Source organism: Mauremys mutica, chromosome 1 (assembly GCF_020497125.1).
Source record: "Mauremys mutica isolate MM-2020 ecotype Southern chromosome 1, ASM2049712v1, whole genome shotgun sequence".
NCBI classification, from domain to species: Eukaryota; Metazoa; Chordata; order Testudines; family Geoemydidae; genus Mauremys; species Mauremys mutica.
Window position 1 is genome coordinate 248474708 of NC_059072.1, and position 17795 is coordinate 248492502.

The following is a 17795-nucleotide window of genomic DNA, read 5'->3' on the forward strand; positions in this document are numbered from 1 at the left end:
CAGAATTCATGAAGGAATCAACAGGATGCTGCATTGGCTTTCCACCTGGCTTACCCTGTTATGGCTGCATGCAAACACGCAGAACTCCACAGCCGTCCTCCACCCCGCAGCCAGCACATTTCTGGATAAAAATTAAAACCACAGTCATATTTGGGACACAGGATTTTGTCACCTATGGTTGGCATGGACCATGTCTAATTGAAATGGACTAATTCTGGAAATGGAAAACATTTCCCCAAACACATGCACACAGTTCACTGTTCCCAGGCAGCTCCATAGACCGTTGAGGATTAGAGCAGCAAACTTAAATCCATGGCAGTGCAATGTTATTACTTTTAAGAAACAGGAATAGCCTTTGCAAAAATCTGTGTCTTTCCAGTAAAAAATACACTTTAAAGGTGTACTTTACTGTTTGCGTTTCCCAGGCACCCTTTGAACTCCATGTGGTGGGGGCGGGGTGAAAGGAGGACAACAAGGCACTAGCCATTAGCAGATGCCCTGGCTAGCAGCATGTTTCTCATAACTTTTGCATTGGTTCTTAGAGTAGAAATATCTCCCATTAGTGTAGCAATTAACATTAAATTGGAGCCAGGAACTTACTGGGATCAGGGGTGGCTTCTGTCCCTTCCATGTCTGCTGCAGACTCATCAGCGGGAGGTTCCTTGTGGGAGTATCAAACAGCTCCTCCGAGTGTGGACCCAGAATTTGCTGCTGATCCTGTTCCAAAGCCTGCTCTGGGTCCAGTTTCAGCAACAGAATGACTTCCTGGTCCTCAGTCGGTGCCTGCTGCTGACTCCCATTAGTCCCCAGGCTGGATTCTGGGGCCAGCAGGGCACCATTCTGGCTGACCAGGTCATCATGCACCACGATTGGCTCTGTGCTGGGTGCAGTGCCCAGCACCTGGTCAAACTTCTCATAAAATGAGCAGGTTTTTGGTAAGTTGCCTGAGGTGTGGTTCTGATCCCTGGTCTTCCAGTACTTGCTCTTGAGCTGCTTAATCCACTCCCTACACTGGTTATCAGTCTGGTAAATGTGCAAAGTTGTCAGCTACTTCACTATCTGCTGGTATGCATGATCATTCCTGGTACCTTTACTAAAGGCCACAGTTGTGCTATCCTCAGGCCAGAGAGTTGCCAAAATCTGGCTGTGCTCCCATGACCATGAAACAGCGCGCTTTGCAAAAGGCTTGTTCTGCTCACTCTCCATTGCAAACACAGAAGGCTCCCTGATGGTGTGTTTGCAGCTCAGTGATCAGAAGACAATGGAAGGGTTAATGCTGTTTTAACTTGAGTTGATTGGAGATTGTTGGGCTAGAGAGGACAAAGGAAGTTGGCCCATGGTATTATAAGATAGTTTCGGTGGACTCCCAGCACCTGAGTCAAGCAGGACTCCATCTACACTGCACAGCAATAGGGCTTGAACCCTGACTCCTGGCTTGATATGGGCTCAGACCCTCCACTCCCACAGGATCCTAGTATCCTAGTTCCAAGCCTGAGTCTGAGAGATGTGTGCAGATGGAACTGGGGTTTGGTGGCCCCCCAGGGACTCTAGGCTGCTATGAAAATACATGAAGGGTGCCGAAAAAAGGCACCAACTTAGAGTCCCTCTAAACTTATCTCTGAATTTGCCCTAAATATACTCTCCTATATTCCTGCTTCCTTTTGTACTGGTGCTTACATTTTACATAAAAGAATAAGCAGTGTTGTGCTATTCCCTCACTTATTGACTCCCATAGCTCATTGGAACTGGTTGCCATTTTCCATCAAAGTAAAACTTTCTCAACAATAACACTATATTGGCAGGTTATTAAGTTGCAAGGGTATTACCTCCTTCCCCCACTACACTTCATCTGCTCCTCTTTCATGGTATAATGTAAATATTACAAAAGCACAAACATGCGGAGCTGAAATTGAAACTTTTACTCTTAACTCAGATATTACACAATATATAGTCTCCCAGTGTACAATTGCACAATTGATATGGGCATCTTATTGAAGCATTGCTTTGTCAGTCTTGGAGAGTATGAAGTATCATCTTGTAGTAGAGCAGTGTTTCTCAAACTGGGGTCGCTGCTGGAAGCGGCGGCCTGTAAATCCCTCAGCCTGCACCGCTTCCTGCAGCTCCCATTGGCCTGGAGCAGTGAACCGTGGCCAGTGGGAGCCACGATCGGCTGGACCTGCATACAGGACAGGTAAACAAACCGGCCCAGCCCGCCAGGGGCTTTCCCTACAAAAACGGTGACCCCAGTTTGAGAAACACTGTAGTAGAGGGAGAGAGTCTGAAGCACTGAGCCTGGTGCAAGATCTAAGGCCTAAGCCAAAGGCTGTAAAGGAAAGTCAGGCCATGTATTAAAGCAAATTCTTAAAGGTTCACTGTCCAGTATATGAACGTCGCAAAGTTGTTGCTAGCATATTAGGCATTAAATATGTACCTGTAACCATGGAGCCAGGGCACTAGGACTGTGCCTTGAAGGCAATAAAGCTGGCCAAGTGCCTTTATCACCAAACCATGCCTGTGGTCTTTCTTTATGAATAACATAGAGGTCTGCTAAATTAGCAGGCTGCATTATCTGCTAGTACTGATAACACTGGAGCTCCAAGAACAGAAACACTGAACAGCGTTACAGAGGCAATGGCATTCCAGCCTTCAGCACTTAATAACACACGCCAGTCTATAGAATAGAGATGTTTAAGAAATAAATTAAAAATACATTTACTCTATTGCAAGTTTTATTTTGTACAAAATCTGGAGATAAGTTCTGTGAGGTAGAAACCAAGAGCTCTGGGCTCCATTTCTGGCTTTTCCATTGACGTGCAGCATGACCTTGGGCAAATCACTTTATCTATCTATACGCCTGGTCCAAACTCTGAGTAAAATGGTGATTATAATCCGTACATTCCCTTTAAAGGACTTTGAGATCTACCTAAGGAAAGCTCTGCATAAGAACTAAGTATTTTATATTATTATTATTGATTATTTAAACCCCGCCCCGAACATTTGCATTTATTCCTCTAGCTCCCACTTCATCATTTCTTTTTTAAAAGTTAAGAATCTATAGGAAATCGTAGGGTATCTTTCCTAGCTTTAAATGCTTTATAAATCTTTATGCTGTGGGGTTGCCATGTCAGTCCTGTGATATTAGAGAATCAAGATGGAGGAGGTAATGTCTTTTACTATCCAATAAAAGATATCACCTCACCTACCTTGTCTCTCTTGTACAGCTTTATTCTTTTACAGGCTAACAATCCTTAGAAGTCCTTTTTTCTTTCTTCCTCTCTCAGCTCTTATTTCAGAAGACATTAGTCTGGACTTGTGAGACAGCAGAATATTTGCATTTGTGATGAGGCAGTAGGAAAGCAGTATAAATTAGTGGATAGGGCACTGAATACACTTGGGTTGTATCCTTGACTGACACTGGTCTGGTGAGTGACCTCGGACAAGTCACTTCACATCTCTCCATTTCTTCTCCCACCTTTTGTCTATTTTAATTGTAAAAGTGTCAGGGAAAGCGCTACCTCTCATTATTGGTTTATACAGTACCTAGGTCACTAGGGCCCTAGTCTAGGCACTGCTGAAATATTAATAATAATGAAGAAAAGCTGAGAAATTGGACAAAATCCCACTCTGATTTACCAGGAGTGATACCAAAGAGAATGACTTGTGACATTATCTGGACTGGTACATTTTGAACCAAAATATGGATGCTAGAACCAATGGAGAACAAGTGTAAGTGTGTGTGAGAGCAATGTGGAGGGAGGCAGTATGCCTGTGTAAGGAATAATGCTTGAGGAGGTGTATTGAGAATGCTGACCCTGCAGCCAGAGCTCCTCCTTCAGTGCTTGCAACAACAGTGGCTTTCATAGTGCAGGCAGTAAGTAGCATTATGGCTGCCTCCTGTGTGAATATATTACAGAAGGGGAATGGGTATATTCCATAACATACTCACTAACAGCAGTAAAGCCTATAATTACCATTTGCCTAATCTTGCAAGGTATTGTACACCTTCTGGGATGAATTTAGAGTCTTGATGGGACTCACTAACCCCTGTGAAATGCACAGCACATTGCAGGATCAGGCCCTTGTGGGCACTTAAGATCAGGAATGTATTGAGGATTATTTCATTTTTTTACAGATAGAGGCAGAATATGTGAAGAGAATGATGGCTTCTTTTTAGCTGCTCAATTAGGGCCAAAATCTGCCCTCAGATGTAACATGCCAACACCATTATTATTCTATGTGAGATCTGGTGCGCATATCTAAGATCTCACTATCTCCTATTAAGGTCCCAGGAGTGATAATGACAGTGGTTAGAGTGTGAGGGAAGTCTGAAGTAAACCTGAGGACAAAAAGGGATTATAAAAAGTTGCCTACAAATTAGAGGAGTTCTAATCTCCTAGGCACAAGCAAAAGGCTCACATCATTCTGTCCAGCACCTGTTGTCTTCATGTCTATGTAGTGAAAGATTTGTGCTATAAACAGCCACTCTACATTGACAAGTGAAAGGCATTTCTATGAGGGAAGAATGAGTATTAAAGGCCAAGAAACTGCCTCTTGAATTCACAGACATTTCTAAAGGTTCTGTATTCTTTTTCTTCTGCAATATGCAAAAGTATTTGTTTGAAAGAAATTCAAAAGAACAAATGCTAACGACGGAAAAGAGTGACCTCAGAGAAGTCCATGTCTTATCACACTGCACAGTGCTGTGTATCAAACATGTGTGTTCTTAAAAAAAATAAATGCAAAATGGAAAGAAAAGCGGGGAGTGGGGGGGGGAGAAGAGTATTTATTTATCCTAATCTGTCTCAGACATATTTCATGTTCTAGAAATAATTTCGCCCATCATTCCTGATTCATCCAACTGCTGTTTTATTCTATGCTTTGCAAGGGCAAATGGACACCCACGCCATTTGTAAAAGGTCTAGAAGCTGAAAAATGTAGAAATATACCACAGACTGAAATGTTGCTAAAAATATCTGTTTCATAAAATTGTGAGGGTTTTTTTTTTTTAATCTCAGTCATTTTGGCTGGAAGCTTGACCAAGAGAGTTCATGACAGATTGTCAGCATAAGATTTTCCCAATAAAGATATTCATTTTGCTACATTCTGCTTTGTAATGAACTGAGATTCTAATTACACTTCGAATGCATGCTTGCTAGATTTTTATTGGCATGACTAATATTTAGAAGGAGAGAGATGAGCTAGGGGTGAAAATTTGTGACTATAAAAATAAGATGGAGCAGCCACAGCAAATTATTTAACAGTAAATTATTTCCTGCAACCTTCCACAAGTGATGTAAACTTTATCTAAATAAATACTCATTACAAATGAAGCACATACTTTTGATCTCACTCATATAAGGTTTACACTGACTTTGTTATTTCTCGTGATTTACACTAGTGAATTAGCTTGAAAATGAGGCCCAAAGCTTGTACATATCGGGGAATATACAGCATTATGCTGATTTAGCTTGTTGTCTCAAAGCTTCAGACACAAAAACTAGTTATGTTTTTCTTACTACCTTGTAGAGAAACTTCCTTCAAAAATTATTATATCCCTTGTATATAAAATGAAGTACTTACATACTATGGTAATAGTTGCCAGTTTAAAAACCCTTAAACAGATAAACACAGAATAAAACAAAAAAATCACTGTTGCTTGGTAAGATTTTGAATAGTCTCCGATCTCTATGATTCCCATTTAGTTAAAATCCTTGCTTGTAGTATTGACACATACCTGTGTGTGTGATAGGGAGCTCTACTTACTGCTGGAAGGTACATCCTCCTGGCTGTTCTGGAGATTAGCTCCACCAGGCAGACACTCCTTCCTGTGATTGCACTCCATCTCTCTCTCTCTCTCTGTGCAGCCCCTCTCATCCCAGGAGCTGCTGCTTTCTTTCTGTATGTTGGCCCTCCAGCCAGGTCACGCAGCAGTTTTCCCTTTCCAGGATGTCCATTCAAGGTCTCTCTCCATAGGCAGTGTCAGGCATAGGGTGACCAGACAGCAAATGTGAAAAATCGGGATTGGGGTGGGGGGGTAATAGGAGCTTATATAAGAAAAAGACCCCAACATCAGGACCAGGGGCGGCTCCAGGCCCCAGCACGCCAAGCGCGTGCTTGGGGCAGCATGCCGGGGGGCGCGCTCTGCCGGTCGCCGGGAGGGCGGCAGGTGGCTCCGGTGGACCTCTCGCACGCGTGCCTGCGGAGGGTCCGCTGGTCCCGCGGCTCCACCGAAGCCACGGGACCCTCCACAGGCACGCCTGCGGGAGGTCCACCGGAGCCGCGGGACTGGCGACCGGCAGAGCGCCTCCCGCGGCATGCCGCCGTGCTTGGGGCGGCAAAATGTCTAGAGCCGCCCCTGATCAGGACTGTCCCTATAAAATCAGGACATCTGGTCACCCTAGTCAGGCAATCCTCACACTGTGTCTCTTCAGCAGTATTCATATCCACTGCCCTTAGCTTTTCCACTCTGCAGTGGTTGGTAGGGGAACCCAGGCCCACCCTCTACTATGGGTTCCAGTCCAGGGTCCTGTAGTGAACAGTTAAGGTCTGTATCTACATCAGCTTTACTGCTCTTACCCATGGACTCCTTCCTACCATGCTGCTTCTTCCCTTCCTTTCCCCTTACCTCAGGGAGCAGCAGGGGGGATGCGAGCGAGGGGACCACAGGCTTCCTCCCTACTGCTCCCCACATTGTTGCCAGCCTTCTGGCTGTATAGAATCTCTGTCTATTCTCTCACAGATGAGCTTCCTTCTAACTAGTGTCCCACACAGAACCTAAATCTCCCCCTTTGCAGCCTAATTGGCTGATTGGGCCCACCTGCCCTAATTCAACTCTCTCAGGGCCACTGTGGTGAATACACACCATTGCACTGTGATATGTGCTTCACCAACCAGTTATAACTGATACAACAAGTTGGCAGCTTGAATATGCCAGAAGGCACCATGGTCTTTTGCATAGGTTGCAGGACTGGGAGTCAGAAGATGTACCTGAGTTTTATTATTGGTTCTGCCACTGATTTCCTATTAGACTTTGAGCAAATCACTTTATGACCTGGTTTTCAGAGGAGCTGAGTTGTCAAGAGTAATGGATGTATGCTCAGAACCTCTGAAAATCCGATTAATCTCTCTGCCTCATTTCTCTTTCTGTAAAATGGAGATAATTATATTAATTCATGCTTATATAGTGCTTTTTATCTGGAGATCTCTAAGCACTATATAAGTGCTGAGTGCTGTTTATGTGATTCTGTTAATAATTCTGATATTGCATGTTTCAGAAAAATGCTCTTACATGTTGTACATAAGATAACGGCTAACTATGTCAGTCCACAGGATTATTGTTTTTACCTTCTGTTTGGTACTAATTTTGGACTATTTAGCTCTTGACTCTTTCACACCTTTCTGTTTTGCTAAAAAGATGTGTTGCAACCACACATTAAATTGTCTCAAATGAAACTGGGAAATTCTTACTTAAGAGTCAGTACCTTACTACCAGATAAATGTTTAGGGCTCTAGTCCCCATTCAGTAAGCAAACAGCTTCTCTTTGAATCAATATCACTATGTGTTAAGTACAGGAGGAAAGTCCCATTAAAGACAATGAAATTTAAACGTGCTTAAAGTTTAGCACACACGTGTGGTTTACTCAATAGGGATGGTTTACTAAAAGGAAGCCTCCAACCCTAACATCAGACATTTCCAAGCAGATGATTTAGAAATAAAGCAAACACTGTATGCTGATGATTTGCTCCTCAGATCCTGACATTGCTATTGGTAGGGTGTTTTTCTCTAATATCTCGAAATCAGGATGAAATGGGCAAAAAAATGGGGTTTTGCCATTTACTAAATTCTGCTTCCCAACCCATTTTTTACGTTCTCTTCTGTGATAGAATGCACAAGGATTTAAGTTCTGAGTTGTCCAATTTTTGCCTGACTTTAATTCATCAATAAACACAGTGTTTCCCAAACTTGGGACGCTGCTTGTGTAGAGAAAGCCCCTGGTGGGCCAGGCCGGTTTGTTTACCTGCCCTGTGGGCAGGTCTGGCCGATCGCGGCTCGGCGTCCCAAGTTCGGGAAACACTGAACTAAAAGATAGAAAACTTAGTAGTCCTTATTACCTGGTGGGGGCACTTAGAAACAATAAAAATGGTCTTAGTGCCTCAGTTAACAAATTTATATATGGTCCCTTTCATTTCCATCTCACTTTTCCAGAAGTATTTTTCTCTCTGCTTAGGTTACATTTTCTTAAGCAAGTTTCCCTGCATTACAATTTGGCATACATAAGTCTCAATGCCCTGCTGTGAAATCACATGATGATATCTGGCTTAGTCTATGTTGCTTCACTCTCCTTTTGCAGTTTTTGCTCCCATCTCTGCAGCTGAAGAAGTGGGCATTCACCCACGAAAGCTCATGCTGCAAAACGTCTGTTAGTCTATAAGGTGCCACAGGACTCTTTGCTGCCTATTCAAGGTTGGGCCCTTACTGCCTATTCAAGGTTGGGCCCTTACTTAACAATTCATAAGGGTTGCTCACTATTGCTGTGCGTATGAAGGGTGATGATAGTAAGATATCACATTTCAGGAATCAGTCATTTTTAATGCCAGAAGCTCTAACCACATTATCTAGTACATAGCTGCACAGTGCACTGGAGACTGAAAGTGCTAGAGGTCTATAAGGACTAGTTATTTTTAGCTGTTATTACAATAAAAGCACCTATGTCACTACTTTACCTTTTTATTTACTCTGTGTGAAATACATCCCTGTGGAGAGGGCCAGCACAAGGCCCATGTGCCCACTTGCACCCTCTTTTGAGGGACTTAAAATGATCCATAGGCATGGTGTTGATATGACGTGTAGGCCCCTTGGTAAACTCACAAACTTAACAAACTCACTACACCAAACACATCTCTTCCAGGTTGTTTATCCAGAAGGGATAACATAAGGTATCCACAAAAAGCTCATAACTTATCAAAACTCATAACCATTGTGAGATGCGTGTATGGGTAATACATAAGGAATAATGTAACTATAGTGAAAGTATGCTTTGTGGACTTCGAGTAAAAGTCAGTCACCAAGGGATAATGTCGCGGTGCAGGAGGGAATTGTCACCCCTGCCTGGTTGGCTGGTGACGTAATGCAAAGCTCAGTTGTCTAGCCTTGTTCCACCCCAGGTCTATCAATGGAAAACCATCAGAGTTAACTGCAAACAATCAAAACCACTTGGAGGTAAAAAAAGACACATTACAATAGACAGAGGATCGCCCTGTCTATAAATAAAGACAAAAGACTGTTTCAGTATAACACATGGTGGGGAGGGGCACTCTGTATCCATTAACAGAGGAGACATTATGGAGCAGGGGTGTTTTCATTAAAGTTTTCATCCTGGTTCCTATAAAACCAGTCAGCTCTTCGATAGATTGAACATTGCAGGGAACACCTACTTTACTACATAGGAAACATGACTGTTAATAAGTGTAGACATTTTATGATTTTGTTTTGTTTCATAACCACTTGTTTCTACCACTCATTTGTTTCTAGTGGAATCACTATTCCTTCTTAAATAAACAGTCTCTTGTTTTATTGCAAGTGCTGTGTGTTATACAGGTGCAGTGATTTAAGGTAAAACTAGTAGACTAGGTGAAGTGCTTCTTTGGGGGCAGAGGATCTGGGATTCCTGTGAGAAGCCAGTGTCAGGGGCTGGAATATAAAGGGGAATGCTTCAAAGGGATGTGGGGCACACCTATTGTTAACCTGCAAGGCAAAGACAGAGCTGGCATAGCTCAGAAACTAGTGCTTGAATGGCAGACAGGCTGGTGGTGCTAGGGAGATACATCCAGCCACTATGGGTAAGGCCACCTTTCACTAGAGGCAGGAGGTAACAAGGTGACTCCGGTCCCGGGTACCCCAAGAACAGTCACAGTTGACCATCTGCAGAGAGATAATCTCATCCTCTGTATGGATTTTGTCACATTATTATTAAAGCATCTTTCAATATTTAGGTACTATCTTGGGCTAACGCCGTTTCTGCTATACTCCATGAATGTATTTGGCCCTGAGACTTTACTCCCGTTACACAGAAAAATACTAGAACGTGTCCTCTATAATTCTGTTTGGTTCCAATTTTGCGCTAGTCCTCTACAGTATCTGTTATTGTTAGGTGTTCTGTTACAACAGTGGTTCCCCTGGGGGTTCGCTAAATGTTACAGGGGGTTCTCGGGAAAAAATTCCCTAGTGGTGGACAGAGCTGTCCCTAGGGTCCCCGGGCAGCAGTCCCTAGGGTCCCCTGGACTTCCAAGAGCTTAGCAGATCAAGGCAAGCATATTTATCACATTGAGGAGATTTAAACTTCAAGGCTCCTTATAAGAAATGGAAAAGGAGGTGGATATTTTTTACTGTTTTTAAAATTAAATAGGCAGCTAGTATTGTTTTTAAAATGATTATGAAGAACAAGTTTAAGCTTTTTTGTAACGTGTGCTGTTTGCCTGGACTGCTCAAGACCTGAATGCTTGTGTAGGAGGAACTCTTTGAGTTGGCTTCTTAAATACCTTCCTGCTGTTTCACATCTGATACTCTTGATGAAACGTAGGAGCCTTGTCTTATAACAGGCTTATTCAATGTGATACAAGCTACAAAAGTGAGATCTTTGAAGAGTGTTGACATTTGCATAATGTAATAAAAATACTGTAATGATAAATAATAATAAATAGTGTGTAATAAGCACGTCATAAAAACAAATTTTATATTTCCAAGATCGCTGCTTTTATAATTTATACTCAGGTAAAGGAGAAAATCCCTGGAAATATTCATTTTTAGGAGAGGGTTCGTGAGACGACATTTTAGTGAAAGGGGTTCACAGGTTATTAAAGTTTGGGAACCACTGTGTTACAAGATTCTCTTGCTCAATTTCACGTTTATTCAGATAATTTGCAGTTTGATTTCTTCTTGTGCATGTTTTGCCCTGAGGTTATCCCTCTATCTCAGATTGTTTCACTAATACCAGTTGTATGTCTAATACAACATCAGTACTACATTTAATCAAGATTGAGTTTATGCAACATTTTGCTTAAAAGATTTTCAAAATTTAATTTATACCTTGTAGAGTTGGGTTTTTGACTCTGTCATGAAATCAAGCATTTGGAAAATAAGTAATCCCGAATGTGTATTTCATCGATGGGCAGTGTGTATAGAGGCCTGCCTCACTCTTTATAGAGCAGTTCTGCTTGCCTTCAATCTCATTAAAATTGCAGATCCTTTGGGAATTTAAGTCATGGTTTCATTATGCCTCAGGTTAACCACTTTAGCTCTTTTTTGGTAGTCTTCAAAATCTAGTTTTCATAAACTTTAAACAGTTGTCTGTCTCCTGTCAGATGTTCATGAGGCAGTGTAAATGTATTTTGTTTTGACAATAAAGCACCATGTCAGTGAACTCAACTCTCTGAATTTGGGTTGACTAATGATTCATTAATACAATTCAGCTGGTTTTAGGCCTTTTATATTTAACTACTTGATAGCAATTGACTTCACACTTGGAGACCTGGAAAACCAAGCTCCTGGTAGAAAATAATTGACCTCGTTTTCACAAATGTGCTACCACATTTCAGAAATGAGTGTCTGGCTGGAAATCCCTTTATTTATTTAATAACACGTAGCACTTGTCTTTTCAAAGGGTCACACCAACAGTAAGTCTCTCAATAAACCTCTGAAGTAGGTAAATATTATTCCCATTTTACAGATGATGCACAGAGAAGTTCAGGTTAAAATTATACAAAAGATTTTGGGTGCCCATCCTTGGTCTGATTTTTCAGAAGTGTCGGGATATGCCATGCCAATTGAAATCAAAGGGAGCTGTGAAAATTAGTACCAAGGTTGCTCAAATTGAACACACAACATCTCAATATATTTTAGCTTATGTTCTTCAGCAGAGTTCAGAGTAAACACAGAAGAAGCCTTTGACTCCCACTCCCCTGCTCTTTCCTGTGCAATCTATTGACTGTCACTTTTTTTGCAAAGTGCCCAATAAATGAGTATTTTTTTAATATTACTGAACAGTGGACTCTTCATATACGCATCATGGAATGGAGATTTAATAAGTAGGTGTGACAGTGCGCGACTCACCCCTGTGGCGCATCCTGCTGGTCGTCTCAGGAAATTAGCGTTTCCAATCTCCAGAGCGCCCTCTGCAGGCCAGTGTCTGCTGCCCCCCATGTCCCTCCCAGGACCCGGTGCCCCTTTCCACTGGGGCGCTGTCCCCTGGCAGTAACCCCACAGTCTGTGGGTCTCCCCCTCCCAGGGGAACCCCCACCCACTATCCTCACCTCACCTCAGCATATGGCTACTGCCCAGTCCCCATCTAGCCCACGTTCACTGGGGCAGACTGCGGTATATTCACCACTCATCACAGGCAAGGGGGGTTTGGACCTGCTGCCTCTGCCTACCCTTGGGCTGCCCCCTGCAACCCCAGTACCTATTCAGCCTTATAATAGGCCTGCAGCCTGGGGGGTTTCCAGGCCAGAGCTTGCCAGCTCCTCTGGCCTTCCCCCAGCTCTGCTCCTACTCAGGTACACTTCCCAGCGACCAGGCACCTCCCTCTCAAAGGCTAGAGAGAGAGTGTCTGTTTGCTCCTGGCCCATTGCTCTTTTATAAGGGCCAGCTTCGGCCTGATTGGGACATGGCCGCAGCTGTGGCTGTTTCCCCAATCAGCCGAGGCTTGCTGCTTTCTTAGCAGCAGCCCTCTCGCAGTCTCAGCCCTCTCCCAGGGCTGATTTCAAGCTCTTCAGGGTAGGAGCAGGTGACCACCCCGCTACAGTGGGACATCCCTCTAACATTTTAACATTTGAATGACTGTAAGGCAGCAAACTGAGGGCTTGATTCTGTAATCTCAGTATACCCAGAACTCCCGTTGTCATAAATGGGAGTCTTGGAGTGTGCGAAAAATTCAGGATCAGGTCCTTACCTTAACAGATGATCCCCAACTCCAGTCCAGCATCCATGCTGCAAGGTCGTATTTTTTAAATACTAATATTCCATTGGAATAAAATGTAGTAGTAGGCATGTAACCAATACCTCAGCCAGGCACTGGGGGTGCATTTGGCTCCATCTACCTGGTTCTGGTACATAAAGTAGTAGCAAAGTGATTAATAAAGTTTACGGGATGTGTGTTCCTGTTTTTTCATTTGTAAGCAATCCACGGGGTCTCCAGAATGGTGACAGGGAAAAGGCCATTTGTATTATGGTGGATTCCTTTCAGGATGCTATTGTAAATCTGATGTAAATATTAACATACTACTTCATTTTTATTATTAACATTTTAATTTTTTTCATATTGCAGTCCTAGTCTAGAGGGAAATTTGGTGGACTTTTTAGGTGATGCAGCAGGATTTGCCCATAAAATGATTGAGTGGAATCTCTGAACTGAATACATTCTAAATGATGCCATTGACATTAGGCACCCTTGTGAAGTGCCTTGGCGTGGACATATCAAAGAGGCGAAGGGATTGCAGGAATCTCCCTCCCACCCTTCCTTCTTCCCCACCTTCTTGACATCCTGCACAAGATCTAGACTCAGAAGCAATTCCTGAACTTGGGGAGTAGAGAGATATCTCTAGAGCCCTCACGGGTTCAGGTATAATGCAGTGGATACCCAGCCAAATCCAAGACATAAACATGTTTCTGTTTTGCTTCATTGTGGCTTTGAACTGCGTACCAGAACCAGCAGTGCTCTTGCAATTGGCTCCCTTTGGGTTGATGCTGCCCTATGCCCCTCTGGTGCAGTCCAGAAACAAAAAAGGGGAAGTTAATACTGCTCAGAGCAGCAGTAGGCAACAAATATGTGAAGATAGTTAGCAGTGCTAAGCAAACAGGACTTGATCATTGATTGGTTCCGAGGTGATACTATAATCGGTAAATATAATAATTATTTATTTCATATCCCTTAACAGTAAAATTCTGATGTTTCTTTTTCAGGCATCTTGTTTTCACTGGTGATCGTGATGTATGTCATCTGGGTCCAGGCAATGGCTGATCTGGAAAACTACATGAATATGAAAAAAATTGATTGCCCAGACTTTGTTGCTTATGTGCACTATGGCTGGTCTTTCATACTGGCTCCTATAGGAATATTTTTTGCTTTGTTTGCAGGAATGCTCTTCCTATTAGTAGGGCGTACTATTCAACTGAACTCTGACTTATCACACATCTAATAATGGGTATACTGGGATTGTGATAAAAATTTTAAACTGGAACACAAATTATGTACATTATTGCCACTACTACTATATAGCATTTGTAGAGGCACTTCTAGAATTGCTTAAGTTACTTGTTTAATTGAAACGTTCCTATGGGACATAAAACTCACTATAGGAAAAAATAATAACTTTCATTCCTATCCAATTTCTTTAAGTTCTTTAAGTTCTACATGGAATGGTTCTCCACATAACATTAGAGCTCCCTGCAAACACAGGAGGGCAAAAACCCACCAACATAAAAATGGGTCAAATCAGGATTTTGTACGTTTGTCTTAGCCATTTACTTTGTGCCACTGTCAAAAAAGTCCTTGTGGAGAATGGTAAAGACAGAGGAAAACAAATGTTCAACAGAGTAATTTAATCCACCTCCTCTCCCCCTTTCCAAAACTTTCCTTTGCTTTAATATGAACAAACACTTCTGCACTTAAAAATAGAGTACAGTTGTTCATGCAGTATCCACATGAACTGGGCAGTAGAGAAGATGATTCCAGTGAATAATGATTTGGGGCTAATATCTACATGTAATAGCTTAACTGTTAACATGATATGTTTTACTGCTATGTAAACATTTGAAAGCTGTATTCTTCTATATTCTGAAATCTGTGTTCATTTGTTGCATGGTTCTGTAAGCCAAAATAATATAGTTGAACTACTAACTAAAGGTATGCCAAAATTATATAATAAAACATATGGTGTAGATTTTTTATATCAAGTTTTTATCTGGACCTTTTGTAGGTATGTTTGATGATTGGCTTTTTCAAACATTATCTGTGATTTACATACTTTAAATAGTGAAAAATTGCTGTATAATGAGATTTTTAATTAAAAAAGTTTATTATGAACACAATATAAAGTGCACAAACGTGTAATTCTTCTGCAGCCCTCAATTTTCTAAATATTTGTATATGAAATCTAGAACATGATAGACCAAATCCTGCTTGCCTGCAAATAGTCCCAATGAAAGCAATGAGACTACTCCAGTGAGTTACCTACATTATGTAACTGGAGATAACTGGCTGTGTGTGTTTGTGCCTGCGTACATGAGTGTAGGTGCTTGTATTCCTAGAGTGGAGGGGGTAGAGTTCTAATATTAGGGAAAGTTCTTTTGCTTGGTATTAGTTCTGGTTGAAATTCAATCCATCTGAGTGCATGGGTAGAGTTTGCACTTTGTAACTCAGTGCAAAGTAGTCTTGGGTGATGGAGAAACATAAAGATTATATGTTGGTTTCTTCTAGTACCCAGTGCTTCCTTCCACAGCTGTTATGAGTACTAATGGCATCTCTAACTGGCAGGAAAGCAGTGACCTCTTAGAAGATGTGGTGGGATAGATTGTCTGTTGCTTCCAGTCCAGCAGCACTCCAGATTAACTCCCCACCCCTTGCAGATGTATTATGATCCTGTCCTGAATTACATGATCATATGCTCTTTCTCAAATAATGCATTATGTCCTCTTTTTCTCTATAACCTTAGATATTCAATGGCAATTATGGGAGTCAATTTGATGATCAAGAACTATTTGACTAGAAAACATTGGCAAGCCCTGTCCAATGCTCCTCAGGAGGGAATCCCTCTCCACAACCCCTTAGGAGGTCAGCAGGGAGTGACACACTTCCCTGAAACCCTTAGAAGCTGTGGAGTGCTGAGAAGCCTCAGAGCTGGGCCCCTTCCTGCAAACCTGACACTGTGTGCAACAGCAACGAATAGATTCTTCAAGGAATGAGCCAAAGGCTCCCGTGGAGCCCTTCATTCAGCCTATGTGCATTTTCAGAACTCCATGATGTAGCTAAATTGGCTAGCTGTCTACGTGCAATTCAGCTTTCCTTAATGGTGCACTTTGGGCCAGATTGTGGCATAAACTAAATAGGAGGATAAAGGAGAGATGTACAATATGTTGTTTCCATACCTTTCACTTGGAAATTCAGTGATGCCTTTTTACTGAACTTTGGAATCTTGCCTTTCTTTGACTGGATCACGTCTCAACAGCATGCTAACTTTTAGTAAAGGCTTGAATATTCCATTTAGCTGGTTACCCTCACTTTCTAGCCTGTACTAAATGGTTGAGACTGGGGACATTTTCACTCAAATTCACACTTTGGAATTATTCTACCATTGTGATGTAGCAATTACTTTAATTTCCATAATCTTTTCTGCTCTTATGGCAGAACTCAGGTGGCACAGAGCAGAATGGTGCCTTTTTTTGTTGAAACCCATTTTTCTCATTTATTCAAAGTACAGTAGTCAGATTAGGGGATATTTTGTTTAGACATCATGGGTTAGATCCTCATCTAGTGTAAACAGCATAGCTTTATTAAGGTCAGTGAAGCTCTGCTGATTTACACCACGTGAGGATCTGATTTGGTTGTTTGGTTCTACTGTCGGTTGGGTAGTCTCTCCAATTTCCATAAAAAAGCATCAGGGCCAGATTGTGACTACAAGCCCATGCAGAGGCTAGACCCTGCCTTACACCTGTCATTCAGGCTACTTGGACCAGTTGGGTTGAGAGGGGCTTTGTTTACACACACTCACAATACGGCAGCCGGTGGCGCTGAGCCATTGGGCAGAAAGTTATGATATGCTGCTGCTGTAGACCAGCAGTAAAGTGGGGGGAAAAGGGTGGGAATGGTGCTCAGAGGTGCTGTTTCCTGAAGCGTCAAGCTGTGCCTAAAAGCCTTTGGTACTTTGGTTTTCAATACATTTAATTACAGAGAAACAGCCTTTTAAGTACTCCAGGAAGGGCAGGCTTGCTAGAGAGTCTTGCTCTGTGGTATTCTTCAGATTTAATGTTTATCTAGAAACATGGATGATGACACCAGTATTTTCTTGATTAGAGCACAATAAAAGATTTTTAAAAGTGGTTAAATGCTTTAATCTAAATATCTGGTGAAATTCATCAAATGAATTTTTCCCAACTGTATCTCTATTTTAATTGACCTCGCAGCTGACCAGTCTGTGGGAAATAGTAAGAAAAAAAGTTTATCAATTAATTTATTTGGAAAAAAGATTGTGAAAGGGGACAAATAAATAATAAAAAAATATTTTGATCCCAGTTCCTATCACAGTACTATGTTGCAGGCTGGCAGTGTTACTAGGAATCTTGGTCCCCAGCAAAAAGGAGGCTGCGAGGGGCATTCACTTTGTGGAGAACAATGCAGAGACGACACTATGGAGCAGTGCCCTCTGGCAGCCATTTGATGCAGCTGTTATTGGTTCCAGAGGAAGGGACTGATACAAAATGGCAAATGCCGCTGTAGCTGAGATTACAATGAAAGATTCTTCCTAGTTTATTCTAGTTTCTAGGCGAGTTGCTTGAGTTCCTGCTGAGCATGATCTTCATTAGGTTCCTGGTAATTTATTATATTTAAATTAGTGAGACAAAGGAATTATATCCTTTGTGGAAACAAAGAAAGAATCTGGCTTTATTACTCTGCAGGGTGTTTAGCTATTAGTCACAAACTCCAAACAGCCCCGCAATGTGTTAGTAAACTGTTAATAACAGAACATGTGAGTAATATCCGTGCTGCTTTCCACATCCTTGAACAGCTCCTTATTCTCTTTTA

The 17795-nt window shown here is 42.0% G+C and overlaps 1 protein-coding gene across 1 annotated transcript in view; it reads left to right on the top strand.

Annotated features, from left to right (window-relative positions):
* The window catches only part of TMEM182 (transmembrane protein 182), a 36539-nt gene extending 21602 nt beyond the window's left edge, over positions 1 to 14937 (top strand). The window contains exon 5 of the mRNA XM_045000765.1: positions 13958 to 14937. Coding sequence (XP_044856700.1) covers positions 13958 to 14193 — 236 coding nt within the window. The 3' untranslated portion in view covers positions 14194 to 14937. The remainder of the gene's footprint in view (positions 1 to 13957) is intronic.
* Positions 14938 to 17795: the final 2858 nt, after the last annotated feature.